Genomic DNA, 23,434 nt, shown 5'->3' with positions numbered 1-23,434 from the left:
GTTATTCATGTGAGAAAATTGAATAATATGCCATTAATTTGATGAGCTAGGAACACACACACACATTAATAAGTTTATGACAGATATTAATGCAGAATTAGTTATGAAGCAGATACATTTGGACACAGGGATCACATCTGACAAAGAGAGGAGGAGGGAAGATGGGGGGGAGAGAGAGAACAAAATAATATGATGAGGGGAGACAGAAAAATGGTCTTTAACTGAACAATCAGAGCATTTGCCATTGTCATACAATTTTATGATAATCTGCTAGTCCTAGCACTGCAATGAGACAGGCCTCCAATTCTTCAGAGAGCCTTAATCTTTAGGGAGTAACAATAACAGCAAGCTAAGGATTTACTCCTAAATGACTCTTACATTTCAAAGAGAGGACAAATTTAGGAATACTGCAGCTCTTCTCAAGGTTACTTTTGTAAATATCTCCTCCAGCCACCAGATGGCACTGTGGATCTAACCAGATGGAGTTGATTTGACAGTTGTGTGTAACCTTGACTTAACTCGGCAAATCAGTCAAGAACAAATTCTTATTTACAATGACGGCCGACAATTGTGCGCAGCCCTATGGGACTCCCAATCACGGCCGGATGTGATGCAGCCTGGATCAGGGGAGCAGATGTCAGATTTTGTGTGTGTGTGTGTGTGTGTGTGTGTGTGTGTGTGTGTGTGTGTGTGTGTGTGTGTGTGTGTGTGTGTGTGTGTGTGTGTGTGTGTGTGTGTGTGTGTGTGTGTGTGTGTGTGTGTGTGTGTGTGTGTGTGTGTGCGCGCGCGCAGGAGGGGAAGGAGTACCTGATGAGGAGTGTGGATGCGTGGCTACCTGCCCTGAAACAGAGTGAAGCTCCACCCAGCAGAGAGGACATAGAGGAGGAACACGCACAGGTGAGAGACTTATTACACACACAAGCGAGTCAGACAACCCAGAGCATAAAAGCCAAGTCAGAGGGCCAACTTATCGCTCTGTTTGTGTGACTTTGTGTGTGTCTGTGTGAGAGCAATTGTCTGTGTCTAACTCTTTTTGTTCCCTTTCCAGAGTGACATCCCACCATATGAATCCCGCATCACCACGGCCAAACTCCTCATAGAGGCAGAAGAGTACGAGGTAAGAGTATGTGTGTGTAGGATGAGTTTTCTCTGTGAAAAGAACAGTGCTCTGTATTCTTTATCTTTGCCAGAGATCATCTTCAATAATAGAGGAGTGGTCTTTACCCAGAGAGAGAGGTAAACGGAGGGAGGAACAGCTTTAGAAAAGATCTGGAGGGAGAGGGGTAGAAAGGTGTGTGTCTGACACATTGTTTGTCTTCATCCTCGTGCATGTGTCAGCAAGCCACACTGACTACATACTCTGCATCTATTGAGGAATCAGAAACAATTGAGGTAGAAATGAGGATGAAGATTGTTTCCAGGCTCACAGCATTCACCACGATAACAACAAGATGGAAGCAGCAGATAACTGGAGAACAGGAGATGCAGGACAAGATTACTTGGATCTAGAGTAACTGAGACTATTTTAGTCCTCTATTGTTAAAAAAAATGTGATTCTGTGTTGTTTCCACACAGCAGTGGTAAACCCAGAGGCAAGTCATTAACATCGCAGTTTTCAACTCTAAACAACAACAACAACAACATTCTAACCCATAAATTGCACACACACACATCGGAATCGAATAGGGAATCCGTTGTTAAACAGCAGACAATAAGCATTTGACCCTAGTAGAGCAGAGGGAACGAGGGAAGGAAATGGCGGAGAGGAAGACTGTGGTTATAACCAGGGTCAAATATAATTAGCAGAGGCTACGAATACGGATTTCTCACCCACATCCCGCCCCTCTGGAAACTCTTTTCTCATAACTATGGATGTGAATGTTCTGCACATGTTATTTTACACATTCAAGTTTTTCTCTTTACTGTATGCTTTACTCACCCTCTTCTGAACCCTTAACCAATTTGATAGTTCTGAACAGCTGAAATAAAAACTGGTGATACACTATATATACAAAAGTATGTGGACACATTCAAATCAGTGGATTCGGCTATTTCAGCCACACACGTTGCTGACAGGTGTATAAAATTGAGCACACAGTCAAATTTATTTATATAGCCCTTCTTACATCAGCTGATATCTCAAAGTGCTGTACAGAAACCCAGCCTAAAACTCCAAACAGCAAGCAATGCAGGTGTCGAAGCACGGTGGCTAGGAAAAACTCCCTAGAAAGGCCAAAACCTAGGAGGAATCCTAGAGAGGAACCAGGCTATGAGGGGTGGCCAGTCGTCTTCTGGCTGTGCCGGGTGGAGATTTTAACATCTTGGCCATGTTCTGTTATAATGTTCATAAATGACCAGCATGGTCAAATAATAATAATCAAAGTAATTGTCGAGGGTGCAGCAAGCAAGCATCTCAGGATTAAATGTCACTTGGCTTTTCATAGCCGATCATTAAGAGTATCTCTACCGCTCCTGCTGTCTCTAGAGAGTTGAAAACAGCAGGTCTGGGACAGGTATCACGTCCGGTGAACAGGTCAGGATTCCATAGCCGCAGGCAGAACAGTTGAAACTGGAGCAGCAGCATGGCTCAGGTCCTCCGAGAGAGAGAAAGAAAGAGAGAATTAGAGCTAGCAATACTTAAATTCACACAGATCACCGGATAAGACAGGAGAAGTACTCCAGATATAACAAACTGACCCTAGCCCCCCGACACATAAACTACTGCAGCATAAATACTGGAGGCTGAGACAGGAGGGGTTAGGAGACACTGTGGCCCCATCTGATGATACCCCCGGACATGGCCAAACAGGAAGAATATAACCCCAACCACTTTGCCAAAGCACAGCCCCCACACCACGAGGGATATCTTCAACCACCAACTTACCATCCTGAGATAAGGCCGAGTATAGCCCACAAAGATATCCGCCACGGCACAACCCAAGGGGGTCTACATTGGCCGTAGAATGTCCTTACTGAAGAGCTCAGTGACTTTCAACATGGCACCGTCATAGGATGCCACCTTCAACATGGCACCTTCAACATGTCACTAGAGCTGCCTTGGTCAACTGTAAGTGCTGTTATTGTGAAGTAGAAGGAACAAGAACTGCTCAGCCGCAAAGTGGTAGGCCACACAAGCTCACAGAACGGGACCGCCGAGTGCCGAAGCACAAAGTGTGTAAAAATCATCTGTCCTCGGTTGCAACACTCACAACTGAGTTCCAAACTGCCATGGAAGCAACGTCAGCACTATAACTGTTCGTTGGGAGCTTCGTGAAATGGGTTTCCATGGCTGAGCAGCCGCACACAAGCATAAGATCACTATGTGCAATGCCAAGCGTCGGCTGGAGTGGTGTAAGCTCGCCGCCATTTGGCTCTGGAGCAGTGGAAACGTGTTCTCTGGAGTGCAGAATCTCGCTTCACCATCTGGCAGTCAGATGGGCGAATCTAGGTTTGGCTGATGCTAGGAGAACGCTACCTGCCCAAATTCATAGTGCCAACTGTACATTGGAGGAGGAATAATGGTCTGGGGCTGTTTTTCATGGTTTGAATCCTTAGTTCCATTGAAAAGTCAAGGTATTGGAGTGGCAATCACAAAGTCCTGACCTCAATCCTATAGAAATTTTGTGGGCAGAACTGAAAAAGCATGTGTGAGTAAGGAGGCCTACAAACCTGACTCAGTTACACCAGCTCTGTCAGGAGGAATGGGCCTAAATTCACCCAACTTATTGTGGGAAGCTTGTGGAAGGCTACCCGAAATGTTTGAACCAAGTTAAACAATTTGAAGGCAATGCTACCAAATACTAATTGAGTGTATGTAAACTTCTGACCCTCTGGGAATGTGACAAAAGCGTGATAGTGATAAAAGCTGAACTAAATCATTCCCTCTACTATTATTCTGACATTTCACATTCTTAAAATAAAGTGGTGATCCTAACTGACCTAAAACAGGGAATCTTTACTCGGATTAAATCTCAGGAATTGTGAAAAACTGAGTTTAAAAGTATTTGGCTAAGGTGTATGTAAACTTCTGACAACTATTTGTTAACAAAAAAATCAGACCTAGAATTTCCTTTGGTGTATCCCACAAAAAAAGGTTCACTGTTATAAGCTAACTCTTTTTGAATTTAAGCCAGGGAATTTGGGGAATTTTGCTTAACTTCGGAAACCAGGAAGTTTCAGACCCTTTGCAACCCTAGTCCCCAGCACAAGGTGTACCTGTTTAATAATCATGCTGTTTAATCAGATTCTTGATATGACACACCTGTCAGGTTGATGGATTATCTTGACAAAGGATAAAAGGCTCACTAACGGATGTAAACAAATCTGTTTGAGAGAAATAAGCATTTTGTGCGTATGGAACATTAATGGGATCTTTTATTTCTATCACATTACAATATTTTGTTCAGTGTATATGAAGGCTTGTCTGTTTTATCGTATGTTACCATACGTAGAAAAACGTAGTCTACATTTACATTTACATTTACATTTAAGTCATTTAGCAGACGCTCTTATCCAGAGCGACTTACAAATTGGTGCATTCACCTTATGACATCCAGTGGGACAGTCACTTAACAATAGTGCATCTAAAACTTAAGGGGGGTGAGAGGGATTACTTATCCTATCCTAGGTATTCCTTAAAGAGGTGGGGTTTCAGGTGTCTCCGGAAGGTGGTGATTGACTCCGCTGTCCTGGCGTCGTGAGGGAGTTTGTTCCACCATTGGGGGCCAGGGCAGCGAACAGTTTTGACTGGGCTGAGCGGGAGCTGTACTTCCTCAGTGGTAGGGAGGCGAGCAGGCCAGAGGTGGATGAACGCAGTGCCCTTGTTTGGGTGTAGGGCCTGATCAGAGCCTGGAGGTACTGAGGTGCCGTTCCCCTCACAGCTCCGTAGGCAAGCACCATGGTCTTGTAGCGGATGCGAGCTTCAACTGGAAGCCAGTGGAGAGAACGGAGGAGCGGGGTGACGTGAGAGAACTTGGGAAGGTTGAACACCAGACGGGCTGCGGCGTTCTGGATGATTTGAAGGGGTTTAATGGCACAGGCAGGGAGCCCAGCCAACAGCGAGTTGCAGTAATCCAGACGGGAGATGACAAGTGCCTGGATTAGGACCTGCGCCGCTTCCTGTGTGAGGCAGGGTCGTACTCTGCGGATGTTGTAGAGCATGAACCTACAGGAACGGGCCACCGCCTTGATGTTGGTTGAGAACGACAGGGTGTTGTCCAGGATCACGCCAAGGTTCTTGGCGCTCTGGGAGGAGGACACAATGGAGTTGTCAACCGTGATGGCGAGATCATGGAACGGGCAGTCCTTCCCCGGGAGGAAGAGCAGCTCCGTCTTGCCGAGGTTCAGCTTGAGGTGGTGATCCGTCATCCACACTGATATGTCTGCCAGACATGCAGAGATGCGATTCGCCACCTGGTCATCAGAAGGGGGAAAGGAGAAGATTAATTGTGTGTCGTCTGCATAGCAATGATAAGAGAGACCATGTGAGGTTATGACAGAGCCAAGTGACTTGGTGTATAGCGAGAATAGGAGAGGGCCAAGAACAGAGCCCTGGGGGACACCAGTGGTGAGAGCGCGTGGTGAGGAGACAGATTCTCGCCACGCCACCTGGTAGGAGCGACCTGTCAGGTAGGACGCAATCCAAGCGTGGGCCGCGCCGGAGATGCCCAACTCGGAGAGGGTGGAGAGGAGGATCTGATGGTTCACAGTATCGAAGGCAGCCGATAGATCTAGAAGGATGAGAGCAGAGGAGAGAGAGTTAGCTTTAGCAGTGCGGAGCGCCTCCGTGATACAGAGGAGAGCAGTCTCAGTTGAATGACTAGTCTTGAAACCTGACTGATTTGGATCAAGAAGGTCATTCAGAGAGAGATAGCGGGAGAGCTGGCCAAGGACGGCACGTTCAAGAGTTTTGGAGAGAAAAGAAAGAAGGGATACTGGTCTGTAATTGTCTGTAATTGTTGACATCGGAGGGATCGAATGTAGTTTTTTTTTTTTTTTGCATTGGAGTGATGTTAAAGGCCCAGTGCAGTCAAAACGTGATTTCAGTTGTTGTTTTTTATAAACATTCGACCAGTTTATTAGGCACGCCAGTCTAGTACTGGTTTGGATCCCTCTTTTCCTCCAGAACAGCCGGAATTATTTGGGGCATGAACATGTTGCTCAATTAGTATCAAGGAACTTAACTTGTGCAAGGAAAACATTCCCCACGCCATTACAACACCCCCACCACCAGCCTGTGCTGTTGACGTTAGGCACAATTGGGCCATGGATTCGTGCTGCTTCCACCAAATTCTGAATTTGTCGGACCAGGCAATGTTTTACCACTCCTCAATTGTCCAGTGTTGGTGATCGCGTGCCCACTGGATCCTCTTCTTCTTGTTTTTAGCTGTGGAACCCGGTGTGGTCGTCTGCTGCAATAGCCCATCCGTGACAAGGACCGACGAGTTGTGCATTCTGAGATGCCATTCTACACACCACTGTTGTACTGTGCCGTTATTTGCCTGTGTCATGTTTTGTCATATATTGTCTTGTCATTATGCTTTCCCTTCTGTTCGTTTCCCCCTGCTGGTCTTATTAGGTTCGTTCCCTTTTTCTATCCCTCTCTCTCCCCCTCCCTCTCTCTCCTCTCTCTATCGTTCCGTTCCTGCTCCCAGCTGTTCCTCATTCTCCTAACTCACTCATTTAGTCTTTTCACACCTGTCCCCTATTTTGTCCTCTGATTAGAGTCCCATTTTCTCCCCTTGTTTTCCGCTTCTGTCCTTGTCGGATCCTTGTATGATGTTCGCTGTGCTGTGTCATTGTCTCGCCCTGTCGTGTCTTGTCTCCTTCAGATGCTGCGTGTAGCAGGTGTCTTAGTCTGCTACGGTCGGTGCCTTCCCGAGGCAACCTGCAGTCAATGGTCGAGTCTCCAGTCTGTCCTCATCACTACGAGTGGATTTAAGTTTTTTCATGTTTTGTTTTCTTCTTTAATTGTCCAGGAGTATTACGTTTGCCATTTACTGGAATAAAGACTCTGTTTTCGCTAAGTCGCTTTTGGGTCCTCATTCACCTGCATAACAGCCTGTTTGTGGCTCGCCTGTTAGCTTGCAAGATTCTTGCCGTTCTCCTTCGACCTCTCATCAATAAGCTGTTTTCACCCACAGGACTGCCCCTGAATTTTTTTTTTTTTGTCGCACCATTTTCTGTAAATCGTAGACACTATTGTGCATGAAAAGCCCAGGATGCCGGTCGTTTCCAAGATCCTGGAACCGGCGCTCAGTCACTTACGTCACTCATTTTTCCCATTCTAACGTTCAATCGCACAGTAACTGAATGCCTCAATGCCTGTCTGCGTGCTTTATATAGCAAACCACAGCCACATGACTCACTGTCTGTAGGAGTGAACCATTTCACAATTTTTGTGAATGGTTGGTGTACCTAAATAAAATGGCCACTAAGTGTATATTTCCACACTATAATAATCTTGTGAAATTGTGAAAATTATCATAATGCCCTTTTAGTGTAAGAGCTGTTTGAAAAGACCACCTAAAGTATCAGCCTGTTTTGGTGGGATGCAGTTTTGGCCTACTTGGTGACATCACCAGGATGTAAATTAGTTAATAGACCAATAAGAGAGTTCCAAACCTTGCTGCCAATAACAGCTAGTTTTCAGTTTTCCCCTCCCCACTCAGACCAGTCCTAGCTAAATTCTTGCTTGAAAACCTCCTCTTTTCTAAGAAGCTAATTTAGTTTGTTTTCAATTAAGATGGTCAAAAATAATCACAGTAAGGTACTTAATTGTTACCCAGAAATGATTTGATATTGATATGAAAAATAAATAAAAATGCTGCATTGGACATTTAGGTCAATGCCAAGTGTCAAATGAATCACTTTGTAACCTCCTGTCGAAAGTGAACAGACACTTCAGACACACAATCATGCACATGGGTACACACACAGAGAGAGAGTTATAAATGAGCTACTCCCAGGAGGGCGGTTTCTAACTGGTCCTGAAGCAAAGGGGACGACACGTTTCTTGTGTGTATTTGTTGTTGCTGTTGAGTAATCTGCAGGCAAAGTTACTAAACAGAATAATTATACCAGAGTGCAGTGCACGGATAGGGACAAGACAAATGACTATTTCAGAGACAGAGATGCAGGAAAACCGAAGCAACTGTGAATAGCAACTGTGAATGACAATCGGTGTATGACAATCAGTGTATTTCAACTAAGTGAATAATGTAGGAGGTACATGTATATAAAGAACATATAAACAGGTGAATGTTCACACAGGAAGGATATTTTGTCCTTGCAAGAGGTAGTGTCATGACAGCCAGACTTAGAGTTGAGTTGTTGTTGTTGTCATCAGTGGAATGTCTGTCTATCTGTTGTGAGTCTGTTTTCTTGTAAGCCGTTACTCAGTGATTGGCTCCTTGGAGGTCTGGAACTAACACCGATAGTTGGGTATTTAACTACATCGGCTAAATAGTTTATTGATCAACCTCAGCGCTAATACAAAACATGTACTCTGTAGACCATCAGGAATGAGATGTTGATTTCCCTCTAATCAGAATGTGTTAATTCATAAAACGTAATACCTCTCAGCAGGTAATCAGCCCCACAATGAATCAACACACACATCCTCCGTCTCTCGCATGCACAAGTGATGATAAAAAGTGGAAGAGGGATGAAGAAAATGGGACAGGTGAACTCTTTGAAGAGAAAGAGATGCGTGAGATTGTGTTCACTGGGGAGGGGTAAGGTGAACTAGTCTGGAATCATCAGGACAGGAGGGCGTGGACTGGTGATCAGGTCCATTGATGAGGACTAGCTATTGACCATGACCAGTTCTTTATTGGTTGTTGAGTTCAAGGAGTATTGAGCAGGAGGGATATTGACAGATTATTGATAGTATCATGAGATTAGCTTCATTGTGTATTGATGACTGTGTAAGCTGTCTTGTTGCTATTGACGACCGTTTCTACGGAACACTGGGTTTTGAGTCTGATCAGACTCTCTGATCACATCCATTGATTAGGGTGGCAGAGAGAGCGAGATGTGTGTGACAGGAAACACCTCGCTCTCTGCCTCCACACACATAGCGACTCAGGCTAGGAGCAGGATGTGCTTAATGTATAATGAACAATGGAAGTGATGGTTTGTGTGTTTTTATGATTTCTCTCACAGACAGCAGTAGATGTGTTGGAGGGTCTGCTAGAGGAAGATGACGAGGTGGTGCAGGTGAGTCATGATGTCATTTTTTAAATGTATTTTTATTTTTTACAATACAAAACATCCACATACAAATGATAGCATACAGACCTACACAAACATCAACAGCATCACCCCTGCCCAAGCCCACCTGCTCACACCCCCGTCTCCAGCACTCGCATCACTCTCTCATCACTCTCTCTTGTCTGTCATACTTGAAGTGCACCTATGATGAAAATTACAGGCCTCTCATCTTTTTAAGTGGGAGAACTTGCACAATTGGTGGCTGACTAAATACTTTATTTGCCCCACTGTATTTGAAAATATCTACATTGGTCAGTTCAAAATTGCTTTTTAATTCTGTCGTGGAAATACATGTATTTCCTATTACCAAGTAATTTATTGTATTATGAAAAGCTATCCAAGGATTATTCCATAAGGTTGTGTTTTTAGGAAGTGATTGGTCCTTGAAGAATATGTTACATTTTCTTCCATATTGTTAGTGTTCTTAACTATGAAGTTGTTCATGTTTTTAGCTTTATCCTTTGAAAATAGACATGTGAAAAGATTCTGGGCTAGTTTTCTTTTCTGTGTGTAAAGTGAGCAGGAGACACACCTGCAGCCTCCGTTCAGTTCTCTGCTCCTGAGCCATATTAGTATTCTTTGCAAGAGGTGTGTGTGTGTGTGTGTGAGATGATCTAACCTCAGTGTGCTCATTCTTTCTCACCCTTCCTCCTACACACCTCGGCTGACAGATTGAGAGCAGTCACTTGCTCAACCTTTGAACTCATTCAGGAGACATCTGCTCTAAGCAGACACACACACACACACACACACACACACACACACACACACACACACACACACACACACACACACACACACACACACACACACACACACACACACACACACACACACACACACACACACACACACACACACAGAGAGAGAGTTTGAACTCCTATGAATATACAGTAAAGTGTTTGTTTTGTCAGTAGTGTTCTCGAGCGCCATCGGAATAACACAACCTAAACCCTCTACCCACAGCAGCTCAAACTGTTTTGTGCCAACCATTATTTTTGTAAGTCACCCACCTCGGTAACTCATGCATTGTTAATGGACCCAAACAGCTGCCAGTAGTCAAGGTGGTGGTACCTAACTAACTCCCTGTACAATGTAGTACTTTGTCAACGGGTTTGGGAAACATGGAATTCTGACTCTTTCTAAGTCGACCTTTACGTAGACCTTGTTAAAACTATTAAAACTCTCTAGAACCAGATGGTATCTGTGACTGTTGTCTCATCCAAGAGGACTGATTGACACCTCCTTACTGTAGACTTATCATTAAGAGAGTAACGTGTGGGTGTTGTGTGGATTCTCTTGAAGTTCTTAATTAGCTGTTTCGTTCATTTTCTGAGACGAGTGGTGGGTGTGCTCATGAAGAGTGTGTGTGTGCTTAGTTTAACACAGCCATAAATACGAGCAAAACAGACCATATTTCATAAACACTTTCAAAGAGACTTATTCTAATGGAGTTTCTTTTGAGGAAGCAAAGACATTCTGATTGAAGTAACAACCCAGATCTAGACACACACATGCACACACGCACACACATGCACACACAGGTCAGTGCGTGTATTCAAACCGCTATGCTCAACTTAAGTTACAGAGTTGTAGATCCGGTCATGAAGAGGATGCTTCTAATAATTGTATAATCATTCAAAAGGCATAAAGTTATGTTCAACCTTCAAGCCTCTCGTCTTCATGAGTGTGTGCGTGCATGCATGGGTCTGCTGATAGAGGTGGAGGTCGCTGTTTTCTGCTGTAAAATGAATAGTAAATGAGGGGAATGTTAATGTCCTGCTTCTGCAAGAAGTGTGAGTGGCTGATCCTTGTCCTCAGATGAGACACACACCCACACACACGTTTCTAAAGTACAAGTGTGCTGTAGGTGGAAGGATGAGGGTAAACTATGTAGGGTGTGTTTAATGTGGATGTGTACAATATTGGTATGAGGGAGAGAGAATACAACAGGTAGTTGAGAGGAGAGAAGGAATGGAATGTGTGTAGCTGTGTTTCGTCCTTTAGTCTGGTGTGTGTGTGTGACAGCGCTTTCAGATTGGCGTGTGGAGACGAAAGTTTGCGAAGACAAACTGCAGCAGCACAGGCCCAGCTTGTTACCATAGTGGAAGCTCATGAGGATGCTGTGAGCATTTCAATAAGTGCCTCCGGTGTGTGTGTTAATCCTGTTTGTCACAGTTCCAAGTACAGATTTCGTGTGGACTAGACCGTTAAATGTGCTTCCCCTGTCATAGCTGAGCTCACTTAATAAAACATATTTCTTTCTCTCTCTCTCACAGGTGTGGTATCTCTCAGGCTGGGTTTGTTACCTACAGATGGAGGAGAGAAGAAGGGAGGAGAGAGAAGAGAGCGATGAGGAGAGGGAGGAGCGTGAAGCATTGAAGGAGGCAGCCAGATCTTACCTGACCAAAGCCAAGAAGGTACACACACACACACACACACACACACACACACACACACACACACACACACACACACACACACACACACACACACACACACACACACACACACACACACACACACACACACACACACACACACACACACACACACACACACACACACACACACACACACACACACACACACACACACACAGATGAGGCTTATTGATGTAAGTCTGTTTGGTTGATATTGTACTGTCAGCTTGTACAGTCAGTAATACACATGTATGTTACAGAGCTTCACTGCTGGCAGTTAATCTGAAATGTTAGCCCTATCTTCATTGTTTTCTTACCTCGAGGAGCTATGTGTCGGTCTTTAGAATTTTGTGTATTTTTTGTGTGTGTGGTGTGGATGTGTTTAACTATACTTGTGGAGACCAAAAGTCCCCACGAATAGTAAACAAACAAAAGTGGTTTAGGGTTAAGGTTAGAATTAGTTTTAGGGTTAGGAGATAGAGTTCATTTTTAAGGTAAGGGTTATTAGGTATGGTTTTGGAGTTATGGTTAAGGGTTAGGGAAATAGGATTTTGAATGGGACTGAATTGTGTCCCCACAAGGTTATCTATACAAGACCTGTGTGTTTTAGTTATGCGCGGGTCAGCTGTTTGTTCAACCGCCCACAATTGCTAATAACCCATCCGCAACCGCCAAACTATGTGCAACCGCCAAACTACGTGCAACCGCCAAACTACGTGCAACCGCCAAACTACGTGCAGCCGCCAAACTACGTGCAGCCGCCAAACTATGTGCAGCCGCCAAACTACGTGCAGCCGCCAAACTACGTGCAGCCGCCAAACTACGTGCAGCCGCCAAACTACGTGCAGCCGCCAAACTACGTGCAGCCGCCAAACTACGTGCAGCCGCCAAACTACGTGCAACCGCCAAACTACGTGCAACCGCCAAACTATGTACAATACATTCATTAAACATAAGAATGAGTGTGAGTTGTTGTCATAACCCGGCTCGTGGGAAGTGACAAAGAGCTCTTATAGGACCAGAACACAAATAATAATATTCTAATAATCAATAATTTATCTATATTTAACCATCTTACATATAAAACCTTGTTCATTGAAAATTGTGAATAACTCACCACAGGTTAATGAGAAGGGTGTGCTTGAAAGGATGCACATAACTCTGCAATGTTGGTTTGTATTGGAGAGAGTCTTAAATCATTTTCCACACACAGTCTGTGCCTGTATTTAGTTTTCATGCTAGTGAGAGCTGAGAATCCACTCTCACATAGGTATGTGGTTGCATAGAGTATCAGTGTCTTAACAGAGCGATTTGCCAAGGCAGGATCTGGCAGTGGCTTCTGATTTAAATAACATTTTCACAGAACCGCATGTTGCAATTTTGATTAAGCTCTCTTGTTCAGATATCGTTAAGTGGACCGGAGGCAGGGCATGTAAGGGATAACGAATCCAGTTGTTTGTGTCATCCGTTTTGGGAAAGTACCTGCGTAATTGTGCACCCAACTCACTCAGGTGCTTCGCTATATCACATTTGACATTGTCCGTAAGCTTGAGTTCATTTGCGCACACAAAATCATAAAATGATGGAAAGAGCTGTGTGTTGTCCTTGTTAATGCAGACAGAAAAGAGCTCCAGCTTCTTAATCAAAGCCTCAATTTTGTCCCGCATATAGTTTGTATATAGTTGCTGAGAGTCCCTGTAATCCTAGATTTAGATCATTCAGACGAGAAAAAACATCACCCAGATAGGCCAGTCGTTTGAGAAACACGTCATCGTGCAAGCGGTCGACAAGTGAAAATTATGGCCAGTGAAGAACTTTAAGCTCGTCTCTCAATAAAAAATAAAAAACATGTCAATACTTTGCCCCTTGATAACCAGTGTACTTCTGTATGTTGTAAAAGCGTTACATGGTCGCTGCCCATATCATTGCATAGTGTAGAAAATACACACTTGTTCAGGGTCCTTGCTTTAACAAAGTTAACCATTTTCACTGTAGTGTCCAAAACGTCTTTCAAATAGTCAGGCATTCCCTTGGCAGCAAGAGCCTCTCGGTGGATGCTGCAGTGTACCCAAGTGGCATCGGGAGCCACTGCTTGCACGCGTTACCACTGCACTATGTCTTCCTGTCATGGCTTTTGTGCCATCAGTACAGATACCAACATGAGCAGCAGCTACTTTTGGCTACATACGGACCGTTAGTGGAATTCCTGAGAGAGAGTAAGGGTTAATGTGATTGGATGTTAATTATTTGACTAGGCGACATATTTTTGACACTGTGTGTGTGTGTGTGTGTGTGTATACATTGGGGCAAAAAAGTATTTAGTCAGCCAACAATTGTGCAAGTTCTCCCACTTAAAAAGATGAGAGGCCTGTCATTTTCATCATAGGTACACTTCAACTATGACAGACAAAATGAGGAAAAAATCAAGAAAATCACATTGTAGGATTTTTTTATGAATCTATTTGCAAATTACGGTGGAAAATAAGTATTTGGTCACCTACGAACAAGCAAGATTTCTGTTTCTCACAGACCTGTAACTTCTTCTTTAAGAGGCTCCTCTGTCCTCCACTCATTACCTGTATTAATGGCACCCGTTTAAACTTGTTATCAGTATAAAAGACACTTGTCCACAACCTCAAACAGTCACATTCCAAACTCTACTTTGGCCAAGACCAAAGAGCTATCAAAGGACACCAGAAACAAAATTGTAGACCTGCACCAGGCTGGGAAGACTGAATCTGCAATAGGTAAGCAGCTTGGTTTGAAGAAATCAACTGTGGGAGCAATTATTAGGAAATGGAAGACATACAAGACCACTGATAATCTCCCTTGATCTGGGGCTACATGCAAGATCTCACCCCATGGGGTCAAAATGATCACAAGAACGGTGAGCAAAAATCCCAGAACCACACGGGGGGACCTAGTGAATGATCTGCAGAGAGTTGGGACCAAAGTAACAAAGCCTACCATCAGTAACACACTACGCCGCCAGAGACTCAAATCCTGCAGTGCCAGACGTGTCCCCCTGCTTAAGCCAGTACATGTCCAGGCCCGTCTGAAGTTTGCTAGAGAGCATTTGGATGACCCAGAAGAAGATTGGGAGAATGTCAGATGAATCAAAATATAACTTTTTGGTAAAAACTCAACTCGTTGTGTTTGGAGGACAAAGAATGCTGAATTGCATCCAAAGAACACCACACCTACTGTGAAGCATGGGGGTGGAAACATCATGCTTTGGGGCTGTTTTTCTGCAAAGGGACCAGGATGACTGATCCGTGTAAAGGAAAGAATGAATGGGGCCATGTATCATGAGATTTTGAGTGAAAACCTCCTTCCATCAGCAAGGGCATTGAAGATGAAACGTGGCTGGGTCTTTCAGCATGACAATGATCCCAAACACACCGCCCGGGCAACGAAGGAGTGGCTTCGTAAGAAGCATTTTAAGGTCCTGGAGTGGCCTGCCAGTCTCCAGATCTCAACCCCATAGAAAATCTTTGGAGGGAGTTGAAAATCCGTGTTTCCCAGCAACAGCCCCAAAACATCACTGCTCTAGAGGAGATCTGCATGGAGGAATGGGCCAAAATACCAGCAACAGTGTGTGAAAACCTTGTGAAGACTTACAGAAAACGTTTGACCTCTGTCATTGCCAACAAAGTGTATATAACAAAGTATTGAGAACCTTTTGTTATTGACCAAATACTTATTTTCCACCATAATTTGCAAATAAATTCATTTAAAAATCCTACAATGTGATTTTCTGGATCTTTTTTTCTCATTTTGTCTATCATAGTTGAAGTGTACCTATGATGAAAATTACAGGCCTCATTTTTTAAGTGGGAGAACTTGCACAATTGGTGGCTGACTAAATACTTTGTTGCCCCACTGAATATGTGTGTGTGTGTGTGTATACATACATACATACATACATACATACATACATACATACATACATACATACATACATACATACATACATACATACATACATACATACATACATACATACATACATACATACATACATACATACATACATACATACATACATACATACATACATACATACATACATACAGTTGAAGTCGGAAGTTTACATTCACTTAGGTTGGAGTCATTAAAACTAGTTTTTCAACCACTCCCCAAATTTCTTGTTGACAAACTAGTTTTGGCTAGTCGGTTAGGACATCTACTTCGTGCATGACACAATACATTTTCCCAACAATTGTTTACAGACAGATAATTTCACTTATAACTAACTGTATCACAATTCCAGTGGGTCAGAAGTTTACATACACTAAGTTGACTGTGCCTTTTAAACAGCTTGGAAAATTCCAGAAAATTATGTCATGGCGTTAGAAGCTTCTGATAGGCCAATTGACATAATTTAAGTCAATTGAAGGTGTACCTATGGATGTATTTCAAGGCCTACCTTCAAAGTCAGTGCCTCTGCTTGGCATCATGGGAAAATAAAATAAAAATCAGCCAAGACCTCAGAAAACAAATTGTAGACCTCCGCAAGTCTGGTTCATCCTTGGCAGCAATTTCCAAATGCCTGAAGGTACCACGCTCATCTGTAGAAACAATAGTACGCAAGTATACACACCATGGGACCACGCAGCTGTCATACTGCTCAGGAATGAGATGCGTTGTCTCCTAGAAATGAACGTACTTTGGTGCGAAAAGTGCAAATCGCTGCCAGAACAACAGCAAGGGGCCTTGTGAAGATGCTGGAGGAAACAGGTACAAAAGTATCTTTATCCCCAGTAAAACGAGTCCTATATTGACAAATCCTGAAAGGCCCTCCGCAAGAAAGAAGCCATTGCTCCAAAACCGCCATTAAAAAAAGCCAAGACTACAGTTTGTAACGGTACATGGGGACAAAGATTGTACTTTTTGGAGAAATGTCTTCTGGTCTGATGAAACAAAAATGGAACTGTTTGGACATAATGTTGTTATGTTTGGAGGGGAAAGGCTGGAGGCTTGCAAGCCGAAGAACACCATCCCAACCGTGAAGCACGGGGGTGGCAGCCCCATGTTGTGGGGGTGCTTTGCTGCAGGACGAACTGGTGCACTTCACAAAATAGATGGCATCATGAGGAAAGGAAATTGTCAAGGTATTGGAGTGGCCAAGGTAGATGTGTGGGCAGAACTGAAAAGGCTTGTGCGAGCAAGGAGGCCTAAAATCTGACTCAGGAGCTTTTCGCAGCTCTTCTCTTTTTGAATTATATGCCTACATTGTCCTTTTTGCCTCAGTAGACCAACGTGAACTTTTTCTGCCAGTGTTCCCAAAGCATTTGGCAATTGCTGTGTATTTGGCGCCTGTACAGTTAGGCCCTGAAGCTTAGGCTTACACACTGACTTCAGATACAAATAATTAAACAAAAACCCAAATGTAACCTATAGTTATGAATTGCACAAGAATTATACATTTATATGATTTTCCTCTTTATTCAACCCGCCCGCCAGCCCTTAATCCACAAAATATTTCATGACCATAAACCTGCCCACCACGCGGATATAACTATGGGGACTGTGGGTTAGTGTCAACCCACGCGTTGCTAGTGTGTGTGTGTGTGTGTGTGTGTGTGTGTGTGTGTGTGTGTGTGTGTGTGTGTGTGTGTGTGTGTGTGTGTGTGTGTGTGTGTGTGTGTGTGTGTGTGTGTGTGTGTGTGTGTGTGTGTGTGTGTGTGTGTGTGTGTGTGAGAGAGTCTTTCCTTATAACAGACCAGTGTTTGTGAGTGTGCTAATTATTAAAGTGTTCAGTCTCAGAGTTAGTCAGAAAACCTGAAAATGTTAATGAGGCCTAGTTCACACTGGCTTGTTTAGACACAAGTCCACTTCTAGCATACTTAATTATGTTGATAGCACTCTTTGTGTGAGTGTGCATATTTAATTACATTTTTGCATGTCTGTGCCTGTGTATGTGTCTATGCACATTTGATTTATGTTTGTTAGAAATATCTCCATTATTCATTTCCCCTCTGATGAATGTGCTTCGCCACATTACTTCTAAAGAGACAGACCCTGATTCTCTTCGGCTCTTCGGTTTACAAGGGGGTTGGCTGATGGCTGACCTTGGCACCCCTCCAACCTTCCCTCAACCCCTCTTAGAGGAGAGAAGTGGAGCTGTAAACTCATAGCTCCTTATAAAGCCACAAATGGCTGTATGCAATTTGTATGTTTGTCACAGGACATGGGCATGAACGCCATGCATACTGTACACATGCACACACACACACAGGTAGTGGTTTGAACAGTACATGTCTTTGGCAATTTATCTCTCTCTAGGGGAGTCGTACACACATACGTGCACACACAAGGGTTTCTGTTAGCTGACAATAGCTGGCTTTTGGGAGTAAAATATATATATATTTTTCAGCCTTTAAATAAATCTGTCCAACAAAGAAATAGAATCCCATGGCAAAATATAGGTTTTTGGAAACACCAGTTGTTGTAAACATTTGACCACTCATGCTTAATGGTCTATAAGTTCATTTGCATAATTTAGTGGAATTAAATTAATTTAGTGTACGTTCGTTAGTCGCTATGTTTATCACATGCTCACAGCATACAGACACAGAACCTATTAGAGGAAAATCTGTCAGACAGCATGAGCGCTGCTGCTACAGCTTCTCAAACAGCTCATTAGTTGCTGCTGGAGTTGAACGTGCTTTTATAAGCCCAATCATTCTAAAACAATTCTAAATCCACGATTTAAAAAGAGCTAGGCCTACTATTTTTATTTCTCAACTGATAGGCCTAATTGAAGTACGCTTCCCATTTGCCATTCAAGTGCATGTAGGCAACTTTAGGCAGGGTTCAGGGCGTCGCCCATCACTTTGCAATGAGCTGGAAGCCAGTATGCATTTTGAAACCTGAGCATTTTACTTCATATGATGAGACATGTCTTACCTTGCTTCAAAGTAAAATCTGACCGTAGAACTGGGGAGGCAATTATTTATTTCTTTGTCCAGTAGCCAAAGGCACAATCAGTCATATTAGCAATCAATCATAATCACTAGTTATAAACTACACGTGGTTGATGATATTGCTAGTTTATTTAGCGTGTCCTGCATTGCATATAGTCGATGTGGTGCACATTCGCGAAAAAGGAATGTCGTTGCTCCATCGTGTACCTAACCATAAACATCAATACCTTCCTTAAAATCAATACACAGAAGTATATATTTTTAAACCTGCATATTTAGCTAAAAGAAAGGTTAGCAGGCAATATTAACCAGGTGAAATTGTGTCACTTCTCTTGCGTTCATTGCACGCAGAGTCAGGGTATATGCAACAGTTTGGGCCGCATGGCTCATTGCAAACTAATTTGCCAGAATTGTACATAATTATGACCTAACATTGAAGGTTGTGGAATGTAACAGCAATATTTAGACTGATGGATGCCACCCATTAGATAAAATACGTAATGGTTCCATATTACACTGAAAGAATGAACGTTTTATTTTCAAAATTATTCTGTGTGTTATAATTAAGTCTATGATTTGATAGAGCAGTCTGACTGAGCGATGGTAGGCACCAGCAGCCTCGTAAGCATTCATTCAAACAGCACTTTTGCGTTTTGCGTTTTGCCAGCAATGCTTCCAGCATTGCGCTGTTTATGCCTATCAACTCCCGAGATTAAGCTGGTGTAACCGATGTAAAATGGCTAGCTAGTTAGCGGGGTGTGCGCTAATAGCGTTTCAAACGTCACTCGCTCTGAGACTTGGAGTAGTTGTTCCCCTTGCTCTGCAAGGGCCCTGGATTTTGTGGGGCGATGGGTAACGCTGCTTCGAGGGTGGCTGTTGTCGATGTGTTCCTGGTTCGAGCCCAAGTAGGAGCAAGGAGAGTGATGGAAGCTATACTGTTACACTGGCAATACTAAAGTGCCTATAAGAACATTCAACAGTCAAAGGTATATGAAATACAAATCGTATAGAGAGAAATGGTCCTATAATTCCTATAATAAATACAACCTAAAACTTCTGGGAATATGGGAATATTGAAGACTCATGTTAAAAGGAACCACCAGCTTTCATATGTTCTCATGTTCTGAGCAAGGAACTTAAACGTTAGCTTTCTTACATGGCACATATTGCACTTTTACTTTCTTCTCCAACACTTTGTTTTTGCATTATTTTAACCAAATTGAACATGTTTCATTATTTATTTGAGGCTAAATGGATTTTATTGATGTATTATATTAAGCTAAAATAAGTGTTCATTCAGTATTGTTGTAATTGTCATTATTAAAAATAAATAAAAATCGGCAGATTTTAATCAGTATCTGGTCCTCCAATAATCGGTATCGGCATCAGCGCTGAAAAATCATAGTCGGTCGACCTCTAATGTGGATAGTAGATTGATATAGGCTAGTGATTGTTCTGTTCGTTACTCATCTTGTTGGCTGAGAAAAAGTATATGTGGCGGTTATTCTAACATCTTCAAATTGCTCATCGGAATTCGGTAAGCACACCGTTGCATTGTCGACTTGCGTGTTCTGAGTAACCATTATCTAAATGCGAGTTCTGTCATTCTGAGCACCATGGGTGGACGCCCTAAACCGGTTACGCACCCAATGCATATAGGTCCGGTAAATCTCTCAAATGTCCGTGAAGTTAAAATTCCTAACAAAAACCCTGAGGCACACACACACTATTAACACTTCACCACTCCTGGAGTTCACTCACTCTTTTCAACCACAGCATTAAAATGACATCACACACACACCCTCCAAGCCATTCATACCCTAAGGGATCGCCTCTAGCTCATCAAAGAGTAAAACGCTTGACCCCCACTTGCTCCTTCCCACACACACTCATTTATACACACACACATACACTCTTTTACTCCACGCACACAATGCTGCCGCTTTTTGTGATGTTTTCACTGTTGATTTCACCTCCTCTGCTGTTAACCATCCCTCAGCCTCTACTCCACCTAACACTCCACCTCTCACATCATTCCCTACCCTGCTATCCTCGTCTCCTGAGAGTGGGTGTGGGTGTGTTTCTAGGTTGGAGTTTGAGCAGTGATCTGTCACACAGACAGGAAGGTCACTTGTGGAGCAGAGAGAGAATGGGGGGGATGGAGAAGGTGAAGAAAGAGCGATGAATTAAGTTGTGTGGGTCAGGAGGAAAAGGTGAAGCATGGAGGGAGTGGAGACACAGCAGGAGAGATTTGTGGGAAGTTTGAGAGGGGGATTGTGATTTAGAGGCAGGTGAGGAGAAAGTCCTTGATCTCTATTAGAGTCACCCAAATAAAGAAAGTAAGTATATCATTAATTTTGCCTCAAGGGCACATCGACTCTCGCTTTCACAATTTCTGCTTCGCTTTTTATATGAGATATGTGCCATTTACTGTATGTACACTTAATCAACCTGAACCTCAGGATAATAGATAGGGATCTGAGGAGGGGAGAGAAAGAGGAAGGAGAGAGGGTGAGATAGTTAGTGTTAATTTCCCTCCTCTCTCTTCACAGGTCAACACCCTCACCCCCTGTCACAACGGCTTAGGAAAGATGTGTCATGGGGGGGGGGGGGGGCAGATGTGGCCAGGTGTGCCTCAGAGACTCCAGACTTTGAGGGAAAGCTTCTTCTCACACACAGAGAAAGACACAAACACTCTCACACATAAACACCACACAGAGCAGCCAACCTGTGAAAGAAGGGAGGAAAACTTGCATTACTCTAAATGAGAAATGTGTTTAATTGATTGTGTGGCTTTGCTGAGCTCAGCACTCTTCTCTAATATATAACACAGTTAAATAAACAAACGGCTATCGCAATGAAAAATGATACTCTCCTGGCAGATGCGTTCTTCTTTCTGTATGAATATTCCATAAATGTCACAGCTTAAGTTGAATAAGTACATTTTATCGATACTCAAGTGATCAACTTGAAAATGAAGGACATCAACTGTCTCCAAATTAGCTCCTAGGGGGCCAAGCGTCTTCAGTCAGGGCCTACTGCTTGGTGACTGTTCCTGGGGCAACACCAACGCATGCAGGTACGCGCACACAAACTATTTTGGCAGAGTTACACTGGCAGTGTGAAGGTGATCTGTTCCTTCTGCCGTTTGTACTTTGTGTGCGTGTGCACCTGCGTGCATGCCTGGATGAGACAGAATATTGCAGTTCAGCCCAGATTCTCAGACCTGCTTATCTCCGTCACTAGAGGAGAAGTTGTTTCGAGCAAAAGGAATGTGTGTGTGCTCGTGCGTGTGCTGATTGCTGTGGTGGTGGGTTCCGTTCTGTTATCAGTCCAGTGCTTCCACTCAGGCAGAGAGTTTTATACACCGGGAAATCTACTGGTCCCGTCTACAGGGGGACCAGCTTTTGTTATGGTCCCGCTTCACAGCACATTTCAATGAGATAACAACAGCAATACTGTGTATGTGAAAGAGTGCAGATAAATATCCTATACGCTTTCCTTGTTCTGCTGAGCCCAATACCCAAGGAGGCATTTTTCACCTTAAGTCCTGGTGGAAACGTGCATGTATGTAACAAACTGTGTGTCTCTCTCTCTCCAGCTGTATGTGAAGTTGCACTGTGACGACGGACCCATACTGGAGCACATGGAGCAGCTGCTGGTGGAACTGGGGGGTGAGACAGAGGGGGAGGAGGAGGAGACAGACCCTGCCCTGGATGAAGACTTTGAGCCCAGCAGTGACGATGAGGAAGAGGACGCCATGGAACATTGACCACACCCCTCTCTCTCTACCAGTGATCTAGTGGTAAAACAGTGGGTTAGTACACGCTGAGACGTTCGTGGTGAATAAAGCAACACTATGTTTCCAACGTCTTTTTCTGCGATAGGTGGGGAAATAAAAAATTATGTAAACAGCGTTTAGACTGCATACCACTCTCTACTTTTATAGTGCACTATTAACTCAGACATTAAATAAAGGTAAAGTTTATAAAAATGTAGTTTATAAAGATCTCTTACCTGTCTCTGTACACCTCACAAACTAGACCCAGATGTGACACTTTGTTGGAAAGCAGCAGAGTTGCGAGTGCGACAGTCGATGGGCCCTTGAGAGAGGATGAATGGGCCCTTGAGTTTTCTCTGAATCTTTCTCGCTCGCTAGATATTGTCTGTATCGTGTTCTCAGAAGTGCCTTTCTGCTGTTCAACCCTGAGTTTCCCAGAATCATATGACCTCTCTCTCTGTTATATTAGTGCTGAATTGTTTTCCATATTAGAAAGGAGTGATTGACATGTCGACTCGAGCTTTGTTTCCATTGTCCTGGAAATAACCAGTTAAAAAATAACTTGAATACTGTTTTGAGAGAAAAAGACAAAGAACAATCTGCTTCTTTTTTTAAATTTGTGTTGTAATAATGAGGGGAATGTTTGCTTCCCTTCATGACCCAGGCTCACTTTAGAAAGAGATTCCAATATGAATGTGACCTGCTAAAATAAAGGACTAACACAGAACATATTCTGCAGTGTTGTAGAGTTCATGAGAGGAGTGAGCATGAAGAGATGGATGAAGTTTCAATGTCACATGCACAAGTACAGTGAAATGCCTTTCTCCCAAGCTCTGACCCCAACAATGGAGTAATCAATAACAATGTAATACTCACAATAACAAGGTAGAACAAAAACACACAAGATATAACAATAAAGAAAAATGATCAAGTCAGCACACTATATACAGTTCCAGTACCACATTTGCATGTTAAGGGATACTGGATCGATAGAAGTAGATACTGTATGGATTAGGGGTAAGCTGACT

General features: G+C 43.3%; 1 protein-coding gene across 1 annotated transcript in view; it reads left to right on the top strand.

Annotated features, from left to right (window-relative positions):
• The window catches only part of si:dkey-12j5.1 (probable assembly chaperone of rpl4), a 29,548-nt gene extending 6,411 nt beyond the window's left edge, over positions 1-23,137 (top strand). The window contains exons 9-13 of the mRNA XM_046313563.1: positions 793-897; positions 1,049-1,117; positions 9,166-9,219; positions 11,553-11,693; positions 22,227-23,137. Coding sequence (XP_046169519.1) covers positions 793-897; positions 1,049-1,117; positions 9,166-9,219; positions 11,553-11,693; positions 22,227-22,397 — 540 coding nt within the window. The 3' untranslated portion in view covers positions 22,398-23,137. The remainder of the gene's footprint in view (positions 1-792; positions 898-1,048; positions 1,118-9,165; positions 9,220-11,552; positions 11,694-22,226) is intronic.
• Positions 23,138-23,434: the final 297 nt, after the last annotated feature.

The sequence above is a fragment of the Oncorhynchus gorbuscha genome, linkage group LG19, assembly GCF_021184085.1.
Source record: "Oncorhynchus gorbuscha isolate QuinsamMale2020 ecotype Even-year linkage group LG19, OgorEven_v1.0, whole genome shotgun sequence".
NCBI classification, from domain to species: domain Eukaryota; kingdom Metazoa; phylum Chordata; class Actinopteri; order Salmoniformes; family Salmonidae; genus Oncorhynchus; species Oncorhynchus gorbuscha.
Note: the sequence above shows the minus strand (reverse complement) of the source record. Positions and strands in the feature narration are given on the sequence as shown.